The sequence below is a fragment of the Lingula anatina genome, chromosome 1 (assembly GCF_051362555.1).
Source record: "Lingula anatina isolate TDL-2025a chromosome 1, LinAna3.0, whole genome shotgun sequence".
Lineage (NCBI taxonomy): Eukaryota > Metazoa > Brachiopoda > Lingulata > Lingulida > Lingulidae > Lingula > Lingula anatina.
This window is the reverse complement of record NC_141767.1, coordinates 2,862,945-2,879,668: the sequence shown is the minus strand read 5'-3', so window position 1 is coordinate 2,879,668 and position 16,724 is coordinate 2,862,945. Positions and strand designations below refer to the sequence as shown.

The window sequence follows — 16,724 nt, the reverse complement described above, 5'->3', positions numbered from 1 at the left end:
CCCAATTTTCTGATAATGAAAGCACAAACCAATATTTGACATTTTTTTTATTTTCATATATTTAAGTATGTACAACAAAGATGGAAAAAAATGCACAAACTGTCGTCCTGACCTGCTGAATCCAGGTTGCTGCAACAAGCTCTATATCAACACAATTCTCCTCTACGGGGGCACAGCCAACACAATTCTATTCTCCTCCGCTGGTACAGCTAACACAATTCCATTCTCCTCCAAGCTGGCACAGCTAACATTTGTTCTTCAATCACAAAATCCAGTGACTATAAAGAACCAGCAATGTGTTGAATAAACATATCATATATTGGCCATTATATTATAAATATCATGGAGGGCTACGAGGTTCCCTGATTTCGTGTTTACAATAAAGTTCAAAGTTAGTAACACAACATAATAAAGACACCAAGAAGGTGCAATAATCACAATAATTTATATGGGAAAGTGGTGCTTCAGTGATACTTAGCAAATCTCTGGCAATTTTTCCTTGCTTGCCAAAGTTAGCTTATTAATGTCATTGCTGTTAGTGCTCATGTGGAATTCTTCCTTTGGGCAGTGACTAAGATGATATTGTGATGCCTTGCAGACTAATTTCTTAACAAAAATGTAAATGCATTGCAGTAGCCAAATGAATCTGTCGCATGTGTTTTCAACAAGAAAACAAGAAAATATGTCACTATTTTTGAAAGAAATGTGCCACCAGTTGAATCATGCACAAACGATCCCATTCAACATATGATTCACTTAATGTGGGGGTAAAAGCATAATTATGTAAAATTTCTTCATTAATAATGTATAATTATGGTGAAGGTATCATCCTTTTAAATTAAAACACACAGCTGTGTTGGGTGTGCTAATTTAGCCAGTATACTAAAACCAGTTCTATGAACACCTGGAACACATCTTACAGTAGCTTGTAGAATACAAAATTGATGTCACTAGTGCTTCATTAAAATAGTAACATAATATTTAAAGTTGAAACTTTGAAAATCAAATCTTAGCTTGAAATTTTATAACAGCTATATATGATACAAGTTTACACAGGTCACTATAAAGTGAATAAATATATTTCTCTCACTTATATTGAAGTATTTACAAAGGTGTTTCTTGAAAAATAATAAAGATAACAGACTAATAGCACCATAATCTGTATCAAAAATAGTGAAGTTGTGATGAAATATGCAAATATCCCTTCCAGTGAAGCAAGAGGATTATTTTTTGAAACTGTATATTAATAACAAGGATAATGTTACAATAATATACAAGTTAAAAATAAAAATGCTGACCCCTACAAAGACTATGAACCAATGATTAATTCTTCATAATATTACAGCAAGACAATGTGAAACCATACTTTCAATGTTTTATGCTATTTAATAAGTGATAAAAGAATCTCAGATCCAAATACCCGCTGCTGTTTTAATTTTGCTCAACAGCCTTGTTCTCTGTACAACGCAGAAATCGGAACCAAATATATCTATAATCTAGCTATCCATTTCTTGTTCAAATTCACATTTCCTTTGCCCAGTCTGCTCAACCAGCCAGCTAGTCTGCAGAGAGCCTTTTCATTCCGTCATTACAGGAGCCACTGAACACCATGCCTCATGAAATATACCCATTAATCTTTCTGCTCATAACAGAGAGGATGGCTTCTGCGAAAGTGTTTGATGACTGCAACTCTGCAGAACAGTTTGTTAATTAAATCTGTCTGTATCATAATAAGACTGACAATTAAGTCTAAGGACATGAAATCTTAAGTCAAAATTCTTGGTTTCCAGACCAAAGTACATCTCAACATGTTACATTCACAATATTGATCCTTTTGCAGTGAAGATGGGTTTATACAAATTAAAGATCATCATACCAAGATTTAACTATTTAAACTCCATACTCAACAAAACTGGAGAACATCTTTGGAGCTATACATTCATGAACTAACATAAAGGCAGTGCTGATTTGTCGGTCTTCCTTGAAATGTCTGACAGAGTCCCAAGCCCCTATTATACCATCCATCGCCTAAATTTGTTGAGCACAGGCTTCAAATGTTTGCGCCATTTAAAATATTTCAAATTAATATTTTATTATTCTTGAAGATTTATCAAGATAAATCCATCTTTTGAGGCTTCTGCTTTCATAAACTTATTTTAAAAAGCCATATTTGCACATGCTTCCTTTGTTGACACACACAATGCATCATATAAGGGGTTCTGGGTGCCTTATTCCCAAAACTATTTTAAAATATTCTATATAGAAACCCCTTTTGGTGGGCCTATTATCTTAAAATAATATTTTGTAGGAATTCTGTCTTTCACTTGCCAAAACCATCTGCATGAACTAGTTTCTTAATTTGTCGCAGACATTTAATACCTGTGCTCATTTGTAGTTAGTTACTTGTAGAATGTAAAAAAAAAAAGCCTGGGATACCCCCCCTGTTGCTCAGTGAGCACCAGAGTCTTGGTCCACTGATACCACTGCATTGCACCTGGATAGTACCACGATGAGATGGCCAAACATTGCACTGGATTCTCAGGGTGAACCCCCCCCCCTCACGTGTTACTACATGGAGTTAGGACTTGGACTGCCATATCCACTGGACACATCATCGCTTATGCTGCCATTCAGTCTATAGGTCTGTTGTTTTATCTGGGACAAAGCGTTATAGTTGTAGGATAGGCTTGCGAACATCATCCTCTCTTCATAGTCATATTCACACAAGATTTTGTTATCACACAAGTAGAACTTGTCTCCCACGCAGAACCTAGAAGGTGAAAAATATTGAGTTATTAATCAGATATTGTGGTATTAATCAAAAGATAATTATCCAAACTTATTGCGTGGATTTATGATTCTAATTGAATTTTCAATAATGCAATCAGATTTGTCCTGCCAAAGATGTGTCTCCAGATTGCATGCAGGCAAAACTCATCTAGAAAGCCTCAAAATAGATCTACCATGGAGGGTATCAAATACTTCTTTAAATCAGCTTATTATGAAGATATGCATAGGGACAGCAACAGGTAAGCTTTGCTTTTTTTTTTTTTTTTTTGACAAAATATTATGTTACTTCTCAGCAAATGATTCTAGCTTCAAAAGTACCACTGGCATTATGATACTCAATACGATGTTTACCCTCATGATTAAAAAACTCCACTTATTGAATAAATAATTGAATTTTGCAGAATATCAAAGTGTCTTATCTTCTAGATCATAAATTACACTGATGTTATCTTTCTCTTGCATTATTTATTTAGTTTAACAAAGCTCCAAATGGATTAGGTACGTTGTAATGTATTCTACTTGGAAACAATGCAAACAACAATAATAATTGTGTCCCTAATATTATCTTCATTAGGGAATAAAGATATCGACAAAATCACCAAAACAATCCATGACAAGCAATATATCATTTTAGACAAGGGTAAAAAAATTCCTTTTGTCATTTTAAATAGATAATCCTTTGTCTTCTTTTTTTTTAACACGCACAATTTGCTTCCTATTTTCCCTACTGAGCATGATAAACACCAGCAAGATAAGACTAAATCCATCTGTGGTGTATTACCTGTGATTGCAAGTTTGGCAAGCAAAACACTCGAGGTGGTACACATTGCCCTTGGCTCGCATCACCATCTCAAACGCTGGAATCATCTTCGCACATGCGGAACAATACCCCGTGGTGCCAAACAACCTGCCCGGAAAATAAAAATATTTAGTTTTATTTTTGAACATTGTAAGACTGAAATCAAACCATATTGGATGAGAGGGTATTTTTATTTACATTTGTGGGGTGTTCAATGACCACAGGTACCTGCTCCCTCCAGACACACGCAAACACACACACACACACACACACACACACACACACACAGACACGCACGCACGCACGCACACACACACAAACACATCCTCTCCAAAACAAAAACAGTGGTTGATTCAGGCTGGAAGTAGATAGAATGCAGACTTGAGGTTCATAAAGCATTACAATGTGACCCATGCTGCATATTTTTCAAAACATATCTTCATATTTGTCAAGGGTGGGGAAAAAAATAATCTTGCAAAGAAGTTCACTTGAAATATTCATGTGGGGTATACAATGTCTAAAATCCTTCCACTTTTACTTACTCTACACCTGTTTTACTGCATCCAGATTTTCTAACAGCAAAAAGAGCACTCAGTATACAGTATTACTTGGAACAATAAGTTAATTGTACCTTCACCAAAATAAACGTCTTCCAAGTACACATTATAACTTGATAAATACAGGGCACCAGACTGTTTAACCTTCAAAAGTAGGTAAAGTAAGACTATTAACTTATTATGAAGAAGACTCCATGATTTAAGTGTCCATAACAAATACTAAAACAGGTTTTTCTCATTATATTCTACCCCACTGTTTTATCGCATAAGTAAACAGGTCCCTTTCAACTGGTTCACCTGGGGGAAAGTTAATTAGTGCTTCATAAGGCAATGAGTTGATGGAATAATTACAGTGTCTTAACAATGTGTTAGGCCCTGCAGCATGGGAAGCCACTTTCATTGCTCAGGAAGATGGCATAGTGTTACACAATACAATGGTCAACAAAGACTTAATAACACACCTGGACCAGGTAATGATACCAGAGAGAGAGCTCTCAGGGGACAGAACACCATCCTGAGCCCCACAGGTGGTACCAATTATATTTTACAACACTTCCAATACTTAAACCATTATTTTTCAACTGGACATCCATATCTTCCAATGTGAGATTTTTAGTTTGTCTGTATATATTTACAACCATTTTCTTCTTTTTTTTCATTTTCCATCTTTTTTTTTTTTTTTTTGCTTTTGGCTTATAATATTATTGGAATTTCAATTTATAATAGTTTACTGAAAAGGGTCATCAGAACATGTATTTTTTATACATAATTCTTCTCCTCATCCACATTTTTATTATATGAACTTTATATGTTATTATCAGTTTCACAGACAGTGTATTTCATATGACGTCAAATGAAGGATGTACCAATTATTTTCCCATTTTCTTGGCTTCAATTTAACTTTTTTTATCATCAAATCAGTACACATCATTACATGAAGTGGCATTAATGCCATTCTTTACAGATATGTTTGCAGATTTTGTTTCAAGAAGGCTTCTTTCTTACCTCAAATAGTCTCTCCGACATAACAAAAGATTGGCTTTTGTAAACAAAGTGGACCCCACCTCTCCCAGTCTGCAGTCACAACACGAACACTTCAAACAGTCTTCATGCCAATACTGGTCTAAAGCTTTCAGTAAGTAGCGGTCAGTTATCTTTCTTTTACAACCAGAGCAGGTCTGTCGTTCCCCGCTCGCAGACGGGATGTTTTCTTCGGGCGAGATCTGCATTGGACCTGGAAAGAGAAGCAAGTCAACTGAACATGTGCTACTCATCTACTGGTGAGGGTCTTAAATCACACATCTATATGTAGAACTGGAAAATTGATCTTATGTTGACAGGATTTCCTCATTATGCCTTACCTGCAACTGTTGCTAAAAAAAAGGATAACTTTCAGTGACTCAGAAAAATAGATTTAAAATGTCAACAAAAAAAAAATGACAATGCAATAAACTGTATTAACAACAAAAATTTTTTATCAGCTAAAATTGCTGAAAAACTATCTTCCAAGTTAAATCACAATTCCATTCTGAAAGAAAAATAAATAGTTGATCAATCAAAATAAATATTAGCATTCCATTACCACTTCCATCAGGTGACATCAATGTCCTCATCTTGTATTTGTGTCAGACCTGTAGATATCTCAGAGTACTTCTTCCTCTCCCCTCCACAATCTTATACTGATCTCAGGAATCAGTGGCTATGAAATGCCAGCCTCTATCTCATCTCTTCTCACTAAACTCCACTTTTATATCAACCAACTTCCAGACCCCACCAAAACTTGTGGTTATTAACATAAGTAATGAGCAACGGGTGTGATGTTATCACAGGATGATCTAGACAGCACAGCTAAAAGGAGGTGCCTCCACTTGCCAAAAGTCTGAGCCCCTAGCAATTAACCTGCTTGTAACACAGGATACAATTAGCCAGCAAACCAACTGGGATATTACATCACAGAACAAAACACCATTTCTATACCTGGCTTTGTCCTTACTACAAACAGCCTATTGAAGGCACTGTAAAGCACCTGCTCACTGATTTCCTTCTACTATATAATAGATATCCATAATGCGACATTTTCCAATATTGCATTAACCAAGTGTTGGATGAACCCATTTAAGTCTGTTGTGCACTCAGCTGCCATTAATCAATTACACAGCTAAACTAATGGGTTTTACTTTTATTGTTTATTTCCTCAAGGATACTCAGAATAGATTACACACAATGTCTTTCTGTATGCCAACTGTTCCATAAGAATGGATGTGTTTTCACATATCTCACACCTGACAAGGTGGAATACCTTAAATTATTGTTTCCAAGAAAACTCAGCAACTTAGCAGTTATCATAATGCAACAAGTCAAATAATACACAAGTGGTTGGTTTAAGGTAGAAAATTATGTTGCAATACTTTGTTAATTTCAATTGCAATGTGCCTTTCTCACTATGAATAGCACCATGAAATACATGTATCCAACAATTATTTTCCTGAAAAAATTATTTTCTGAAATAAAGGGTATAAAAGCTTTAAAATGTTCTTCAAACCTTTAATTTACGCCCGACTAGCTGTTCACCCAAGCAATGTTTAACCTATTTTTCTGAGGTTTGATATTAAAAAAATGAGAGGAAACGAATATAACAAATAGCAGAGCAGAGGAAGCGTCTTTATGTTTGGACGTCAGTGGGATAAGATCCTTTAAACCAGCGTTTAGGTGCTTGTTGTTAGCAACTAGCTAAATGAAGCATTTTTTTCACTTCTGCTTACAATTAATAATAAATGGAATAAATAATTTCATTTCTAAAATAAACATATAACCCATTACTGCACATATAAATGTTGCCAAAGCTGAAGTGAAATGAGATACCACCCTTGGTTTTTCTAGACACCCCCCCTTCATGTCCCCCAACACGCACACTTATGGGATTAACCAAACCCATTTATCAAAATGCACATCAAATAAGTGGTCTCTAGCAATTCTGATAATTTGTCACACATCAACATAATTCACAGACATAATAACAGCAATTCACACATGGACTGACAGCCTTTTATCCATTTATTAATTCCCAATATGCATTAAGCTGTTAACAGTCTTGTCCATTGCCATCTTGGAGCACATCTCTCTTCTTCTGGTCTTCAGTTTTTCTAAGACTGATTAGCATTACATCTCATGCTTTTTTTTTCTTCTTCTTCTTCCTCTCCTTTTTATTTTACAAATCTGATGGGCTTCATTTAGTTGACTCTGTTACATATTAGCCAGTCTAATGAGTTGTCACTCTTTCAAAGCATACCTGTATAGATGGCTATAGTATACCACTGAATGTGTAAAGTGCGTAAAGTGATCACTGGTAACTGGGGACAGTTTGTCAACCTTCAGCTTAATGCCAGACAATGGTTCAGTCATTTTACCTGCAGAGATTTTTGACCAAGGTAATCATGTCCTACTTGGTACATGTATCACTGTAAGAGAGTCCCCAATGATAGAGTCCACTTCCTATTCATTTGTACAGGTGAGCCTCACCCTGGATTTGGGCTCACTTCGTTCAGGCTAACCCTAACCATTATAACTAAATGTAACAAGGACCCTAAGTTTCATTACACCACCTGTCTACTGCCTGTTGACACCTGCCTATGGTTCATCACTGAAGCTTTACTTCTGTAAAAATGCAGATTTTCCAATTTTCACTTCATGCAACTTCAATGGCACTAAAATCAATGAAATGATCAAATCACAGGTACCTACAATACTTCTACTAGAGAATACTATACTTCAACTGCCTTATTCAGCCTGATATTTGACAGTTAAATCTTAATCTGATGATCTTAAAATAATATGTAACCTCAGTACTATGTTGGCCAGTTAGGACCTAAACCCTATCAAATACAAATCAATTCAAAATCTTTTTTTCTATCATTCTGTTATTGGAGTTGTCATATAAAAAGACCTTTAGATTAAGTAAAATCCATAAGTGAGAAATTACCCATGCTGCCTAATGCAAAATAATCAAAATCAAGATCCCTTGCAATGACATTTTATATGTATTCCTTCCCCCGAGCAATTTCAATGCAATGGCGCAATTTCCCTAAAACCCTTAGGGTAGCAGATAAAATGGGTCTGGTTTCATGGGTGTCAGGCTGAAGTTTCACTTTTGATGAATCCAACCAACAAAATTAGGCTAAATTGCACCATCTTAAATGTCAGTTCTCAGCTAATCATTATTCAGTGTCATCTAATGAAGTCCAACTGATATGAGCACATGTACACAGGGGAAGGAACAATGGAGATATTACCTCATTAGAAAAAGTAATTCCATTTTTTGTAAGCCAAGATAACTAAATACAAGGGCCTTTGTGACTGGGAGTAGATCAGTTCAAATATTTTGTAAGTGGTTGTCATTGGTGACAGGTGACATACTGACCAATACGGAGGCTGTGAAAAGTGAACACATTAACGGAAAAAGAATTCGTAACAGGGGGATCATCCAAGATGGCCAGATGTCTTCTGACTTAGCATAAAATCAAATGAGATTTTGTGGGATTGAGAGGAGAATGGGGTCAGAAATAATGGTAGACCATAGTGAGTGCAGTGCTGCAACAAATTAAAGCAGTCTGCGACATTAGCCACTGGTCTGATGCCTACAGCTAGTAAAATTTTGATTCCACGAGCATTTTTCAGAATATGTGAATTAAGTGGTCTGGCATGGCCATTAGATATTTTTCTGTAAGTTTGCAAAAGAGCTTACAACATGATTGAATTTTTCTGAAATGTTACTGTCAGATCAAGATTATTCAAAATTTTTTTTTAATTTGACAAAATCAAGGTTTTGTTATAACTAATGTTTGTGTAAAAGGGGAAAATGTCCAGTCTTATTGACATTCTAATTCAGACTTGTGAATCCCAATTCAGACCAGTAAATTTTAGGAAAGAGGTGGTCCAAACAGTCAGTAATTGAAAGTTTATGGCAACTGGATAAGCCATAAATTGAATGTAGAAGCTGACAAAATTTCTCCGCAAAAAATTTCAGGTTGCTTTTTCTTAATTTGTGAACAATAACAGATTTTTTCATAACACAACATACATAGTATTTACCATGTTTTGCATGTTACCTTTACATTGCTTTCTAAGATGACATTCATGGTGCATAGAGTTTCCCCTTATTGCTACATGATTATTCCAACCTGATAGATACTCGCACATTTTCTACTCCCTTATGACGTCATACAATGTTGAAAGCCTCATTTAAGACTTTCTCGGATGATTTCCAATCAGTGAAGGCTCTCATGAATTGGAAAATAAGGTCACAAATTACAGTTTAGATACAAGCTAGTTATATTTGTAAGGTAAAAAAAAACAAATGGATAACGATGTTCAAATAATAATTTGCAAAAATCAAAACACGAGATATTTCTTTGCTGAAAAGATTGCAATTCTTATTTGATTTGAACGTGAATGTTCAAATATAATATAAAAGTTATGACTTGCCTTAGAGATATTTCATCCTAAGTCTTCCTTTTGTCACAGACTAACTCAAAAGCAGATCTCTGTAAATTACAAGTGAAAATGGTTTTCCCTGAAATTGATAAACATGTCCCTACATATTTTATATATCAATATACCTGTTTTTCTGGCCAATCCTCTTTTCAGATTCAACATAGCATTGGATAGTTTTCTTTAATCTGCTTGCTGAAACCATACCCAACGTCAAAGAAAGGATGATAGATACTTTGGCACTTCTACATCTTTGGCAATAACATTTGCATCAGCAATCTAGACTAGCCAATGATAAAAACATGTATTTTCAATGTATTTCTAATCAGTCCACCACGAAAGTGTATTAAAAAAGTAGAACTTGTAGAGATTCTGAAGCCTCTCGTAGATTTTCCTGAGAAGCGTACCATTTTCACGTGGCATACTTGGGTCACATGTCGTCATCTTGTGACAAACTTGTCAGATTTCCACCAATCCCACCTCCTCATTCAGTTTGTATATTATTTGTTGAATCCACACGTTTTTTTTTTTTTTTTTTTTTATTCTGCAGAAGCAAAACCTTTAGTATCATTTGAAAGATCTTTACAAAAAATAAGAAAATAAAACTTTCATATCTCTTTTACAATTTTTCTATTCCCATTTATTCAACAGTTAAACTCTCACTTTTATACTAAACTTTCAGTGTCAGGATTGCCTTTGAAAAACTTTACTTAGTTTTATATAGTTTTCAAAAATATAGCAAAATGTTTTCAATTTCTGAGTTATTTGCAAATTTGATACCATATACGACATTTGCTGCCAAATGTCATGACAGCCACTACAACAAAAATATACACAAAACAAATCTTTCCTCAAAATCCATGCCATACCAGCATATTTATAATCACATGTGTAAGTTAAATGTATAAATGGTGTTTTCATACTATCATAATAAATTTTGTCTTAATGATTTCTTAAAAACTGATATCTTTATTTGGAGTCAACAACATGACTTAATGCACATACATTTAGCAATGCTTCCTATGTATTAATTTGTTAAATAAAATACACAAATACTTGTCTGTAAAATACCATATTTTTGACTATATATCTTTATGAATTCATTGATTCAATTCTTGTCCCATTCAGCTTGAAGCATGCAGTTACACTGAAAAAGGATGAGCAATAAGCACTGCTTGATGGGGGCAAACAAGGCACAATTTGGCTGTAAATCTCCCTGGTTTGATGATCCTTTTTATTAAAACCATGCCCTACCAGCATCTCCCAGTTCTACCAGTGTGAAGTGAACTCATCACTCTCAAAGTAACCTCAACTGACAAAGTGTCAAGTGTTTGTGTAATTTTGCTATTTAGGACTGACAGCTCATTTCTGAAAGCAGTCCCAAATTGAATTACAAGTAAAGAAAATACTTTGTTTTCTATTTCACATTTTAATTAGTGACAGGGCTAATCAAATGGAATCTCACTGTGATACCCAAGTCCAATCTCACTTCTCTCTCATTACCTAGTCTAACTAGCTCAAAATCTGAATTCCACTCAAATTTACTCTCTTTTTTCTACTCCAATTAACTCCATTCCTGATACTAAACCAATTTCTTCGTCAAGGATATAGAATAAACCTGACAGGCACTGGAGTCCCTGTTGTATGTCTTACTGCCAGAGTTAGTCAAGGGAGGATAAGCAACACTCCTGAGCCATCTAATTAAAATAATCAATTTGATGAAGAGCTAATGAAATAAAGTAACGTTATCTGCAGTGCATGTTCACATGCACAACCATAAGTCTGAAGACGTCATGCAACAAAGCAACTATGCAATTATTCCTATTACTTGGAAAATAACATAATGTAGAGTTAACTTTGTCACTGACACAAAGGTATAAGAAAGATTGCCAATTTAGTATCCAAGCATGGAATTTTACATCCTTTGATTTGAAGATACCAAGCCTATGCAGCAAAACATTTAAGAAATCTCCTTGAAAAAGAAAGTTTCAAATTTTTACAAGAGGTGGGCATTATAAGATATGGTCAATCAACTCACAGTTTTAAAATTAAAAAACTAAGGCATCCTAGACTGAAATAAAAAGCCGTCAGAGAACCAGAATACATCTTTGTTGTTCATTCTATCGTGTGACACTAGAATAGACAAACAGAGAAAATCACTATGCATGCCCAGATGAAACCTCTTTTGATCAAATTTATTATTACAAATTTATTATTATTATTATTATTATTATTATTATTATTATTATATCCTAGTATATCTCAAAATGTCAGCTTAAACCTTTATTTACCAATTTGATTTCAATCTGGACCATCACTTCAGCTTTTTTTCAATTGTGTCTAAATGGGGTTACTAACTACAATAAGAAACAGGAAAATATCTTTTTACATACTTGAACAGAAATGAAAAAGATGCTGAATATACTTGAGGTTTTCTTCCAGCTTCTTCTTCAATCTCGACTTTTGAACAAGAGGATACTAGTGGGAAATTGAAAAGCATAGAAATATGAGAAGTATTCAATATAACAGATACAGAATAACTTGAGGTAGAATTAATGAAATGAAAAGTCGCAGATAAATTTTTTAGAAAAGAATTTAGAACACTCACTGCACTCTGAATATATATAATCTGAAAAATAAAACACATCAGTATCATTTTACAGAAAATCAATTTTATGGGTTAAATCTGAAAATAAAAATATGCCAATACATTTAATGAAAAATTCAATGCATTAATCATAAAAAAATCTGCAAGTGCTGAGAAAAATATATATTAACACATTGTATTTTTTCTAAATCTAAAGAAAACTGAAGTCTAAATCAATTAGTAACATTTCACACTCATCCAAGGTCTTTGTTACAATATTGAAATTCAACTTTCCAACTTAAATCATCGTTTGAATTGACGAACATTACTGAACTTTTACTGAATCCAAGTTGAAAACTGCATAAACAATTATTTAACAAGATAAAACAATCTTTAATAAAGGGAACTGAAGTAACCACAACAACATGATTCTATTTCTGTGTCACATGCTTGGGAAAGTGTTATGTTTCCCTTCTAAATCTTAACACACTAGCTCTCTCTCTCTCTCTCTCTCTCTCTCTCTCTCTCTCTCTGTCCATACTGTCCACACAGCTAATATCTTAAATTGGTCTCATCACACTAATGTGATCATTTAATTTAATAGACTAAGTGTGGCTCTTATGATATCACCATCACCTGTGAGAGTAAATGTTACCTGACATGACGGACTTATTCAATGAAATTTTCTAGCACATCATGTGCACGGCAGAAAAGTTGAGTTATATATGATTTCATAGACCAGATCAGATGAACACAGGTTGCATGACAAATGTCAGGCTCCCTGTCATCTCTGCACTGTTCTTAGATAAAAATATCAAGTTAATGAAATATATGGATTGCATTATAGATGATTCAGGTCAGACCGATTGGGTTTGAAAGGACTTGTTATTAAAGTGAATGAAAAAAAGATAAATGTTTAATAACTTCAGCGTTACTGTCAACACTGCCCCTATCGATACCAGGGAAATGCTGGTGCCTTTGAACCATATATGAATAAAATATTTCCATAAGGTTACTAATGCCTGGGTAGAAGTTTCCATATCTTCTTTCCTTTCAATCAACATTCTGCTTTAAAAATACCACTCAACCTTACGGGAACATGTCCAGCTGGTCCTCAAGATCTACATGTACATGTACGACCTTGATCATGTGGTTGTTCTTCTCCCCACAAGATATGACTCCTATAGCTGTTCAGTCTCAGTGTAGCCTACCTACCTTCTGCTTGGCCTGCCAACCAACTGACTGCAGGCAAAAAGTAATCAGTGCAGATATTTCCCTCCCTTTAGCAAACCCACTCACAAAATTACTTTGTTACCTTAATTATAGCCACTTATTAAAGGTCTGTGTAAAATAATCCCCTGTGGATGATGTCAAGTGTATTACAGCAATGAAAAATTTCAATCTGGCTGCGTGCAAGTCTATTTGATCATACATCATCCATTTCATTTGCTTTTTCAGTGTTCAATTAGTGGATATTGAAGTTTTAACACATGAGTACACCGCATTGTTGTGGTTCAATTTATAGAAGGGAATATGGATATCCTGGTGAGATATTAATTTCTGCAAAGAATACAATAACAAGGAAAGGTCAATGGGATAAAGTGTTATAAAATTAACATGCTGTCTAGAGCAGACTGGCACAGAACTATGGAAAGCTTAGTCACATCCATGGACAACTTAATGCAACCCTGTTGTTAAGGCTGTCTCAGACTGTCTACAGTGTGGACTCCACAGCAACTAATCACTCGTCTTAGCTTACCGGATTGGAGCAGACTTCTAATTTCCTGCCTCAATTCTAATAGATGAAATAGACAGGAAAAAAATTAGCCAGCATCTTAATACACAATTGTTGGCAAAACAAAGCACACTACATGTACATTACTTTGTTTTTTTTATTTTCACAATAGTTTCTAAGTCATGCAGAAACTAATGCTATTGATGGCTATCCATCTGCGGGGGCAATGGTGCATGCACCCGCAGCCACTTTCTAGGCAACGCCATTAATAACTATGCACCAAGATAAATCTTGTGCCATCAGTGGCTAGAGCAGTTATTAAAACTGTAAAAAAATTACATGGAGAGAAAATGAGCTATGGCCAGAGTAGATGAGAACTCCATCAGGGGTTATAGATGACTTTATATCTTACATTTCATGCCTACTGACTTGTGTAAAAGTGAGCAGATTATTACTAACATTAATTTCAAAGTAATGAAAACATGCCAAGCAGGGCTATCAGCTCGGTAGATATTAAAGTTTGGAATTACTTACTGATTATCTGATCTCCCCGTAAACCCAATATCCTTTGTGAAAAGAGCACAGTATGAGGCAGCATGGAAGATACATGCAATTTTTCCATCAAAATCAACTTCTCAAGTTGACTTAGGCGGCTGAGGGGGTATTTTTTCAAGAATATTGTAATTAACATTGCGATATTGATGAAAAAATTCATTAGAAATTCGTATAATATACATTAATGTTGCAAGTATAGGGAATTGGTTTTTATCCTATAATAACAATATCCTTAGTTTTTCATTAACTTTGCCATCATGCAATACACTGCTTATGGGCAACAAAGGCGATCATTGGAAGTGGAGGGAAGTTATCAGTAAAACGAAGCTGGAAATGACATACAAGTGATACAGTTCATTTTTAGTGTTGTTATTGTCTCTGGAGTGGAACATTCCGTACATCTGCTCTCGCTGGTCGCCAGACGTAAGTGGAAACGCAGGACTTGGATGCATTCAACATTACAATATCATAAATGTCTGGAAAAAATGTGGTACCTAAATTGACTGTAACTGTGCAGCTTCTCCATATGCTTCCTACATCATGATACATCACTTCTCCATCATCAGCAGATCTTACATATTGTGTTATAACAGCACAGATACAAGTCTGTAGACATTCTGATCTACATATAACAACACACCAAATTTTTCCCAAATCACATCACTTTCTTTTGGCATTCACAGAACAGACACATGTCAATGTCCTCAGAAGGTCAGGAATCCATACCATAACTATTACAGTAAACTCTGATGTCTCATCACATAAGGCAATTAAAAAAAGTGATATTTGGGAAACATGCTTCACAGATTTTATTGAATAATATATTTACTCTTTTCATTTGCAGTATGACTGAAAATTGTGACTAGCCACAAAGAGACATTTTAATTAAAAAGCAGAAAGGACTCTTTTTGCTCTTAAAATAAACTGTAACAGCTGTAAAGGTAATATGACCTTCTCAACATTGAATTGTTTTTCAACAACTAATCTCAGATACAAGATATGGTGTGCAATCATCAGAAAAAGCAAAGGTTATTGGTAAACCTCTTACATGCCAAAAGACGTCATTTTCATGGATTTAAGCTGTGTAATTATGGATTTCAATATGGCACCTTACCTAACCAACTTTTGCTTATGATTAAAATACTATTTTCTGGACTAAATGAAGCTGGAGATGCTGACTTAATCCTTATCATTAAAACCTTCAAATTCTCAATAAAGTAATCTTCCAGAAAACATGACTGAATTAGAATTCTAACCTGCCTTTATGGTATCTAATGATATAAAAATATAAGAAAAACCAACTCTCTCTCTCTCTCTCTCTCTTACTAATAAATACTGTAAATGGTCAATTCCCTGGAATAATGTCGTTTCAAAAGTGCAGGTCCGCTATGGCAGTGTGAGGCAGCCGGGTTTGCTCCATCTTCCGCCTGCTGTCCTTCTGCTGCAATGAACCAATACTAAGTAGTGGCTGCTCATTCCTACTTGTACTAATCTGTGCATTTGTTAGTTAATGAAAAGCCTTTTTCTTTCCACTCCATTAAGTGGTAATCACCACAGTTATCCCCAGATCATGGCCGTTTCTGCACCCCGCGCTCTCCCTTGCCATTTCCAAGTCTCTAAATGATTGGTTGACAGATTACTCTTTCATTATGCACTGACAGAAAATAATTCAGGGATGAAATTTTGGAAATTTTCTCATCAAATGAAATAAAGGGTAATGTAGTGTATAAAATGGAATTCCCTCTCAGCCCACAGATCAATTTCACAAAATAGAGTGAGTGTGTTTTTAACCTTTTTGTAAACAAGATGCAATTGCAGTTCAAATGCATTCAATAGAGGGAATTTTCCCTAGCTCAATTTGCCCAACCGATTTGTTAGCTTTTTTGTCACATTAAGTCAGTTATTCTATCCTCAAGGAGGTGCACACTTTAGCGACACACTCCAGCTTAAGTGCTTGTTTAACATCAGTAACAGAAGCCTGGGTGAAAACATCACATTTTCACACACATTTGGCCAACACTGTGAGAAAAGCTGCATGGTCAACAAGAAAAATTTGATTAGAAAGACAGATTTGATAAAATCATATTTCAACAGACATGTCTATTTGTTCTGACATCATTTTTTAATTTGAATAATAAGCATGTTGAGCATGCTGAAGCAATATAAATGATAGGTTTAGAGAGTGTAGACCCCTCCTTACTATGTACCACCAGC

General features: G+C 34.9%; 1 protein-coding gene across 5 annotated transcripts in view; it reads right to left on the bottom strand.

Annotated features, from left to right (window-relative positions):
* Window positions 1-32: 32 nt before the first annotated feature.
* Window positions 33-16,724, bottom strand: part of LOC106156223 (LIM domain only protein 3) — a 44,363-nt gene continuing 27,671 nt past the window's right edge. For 2 of the 5 annotated variants that reach the window (XM_013531351.2, XM_013531349.3), the window contains 3 exons: window positions 5,152-5,380; window positions 3,572-3,697; window positions 33-2,770 (listed from right to left, as the gene is read on the bottom strand). In XM_013531351.2, coding sequence (XP_013386805.1) covers window positions 2,569-2,770; window positions 3,572-3,697; window positions 5,152-5,380 — 557 coding nt within the window. In that variant the 3' untranslated portion in view covers window positions 33-2,568. Of the gene's footprint in view, window positions 2,771-3,571; window positions 3,698-5,151; window positions 5,381-5,728; window positions 6,014-9,761; window positions 9,814-16,724 lie in introns of those variants that run through there. The other 3 variants (XM_087000021.1, XM_013531352.3, XM_087000022.1) reach the window with 3 other exon arrangements.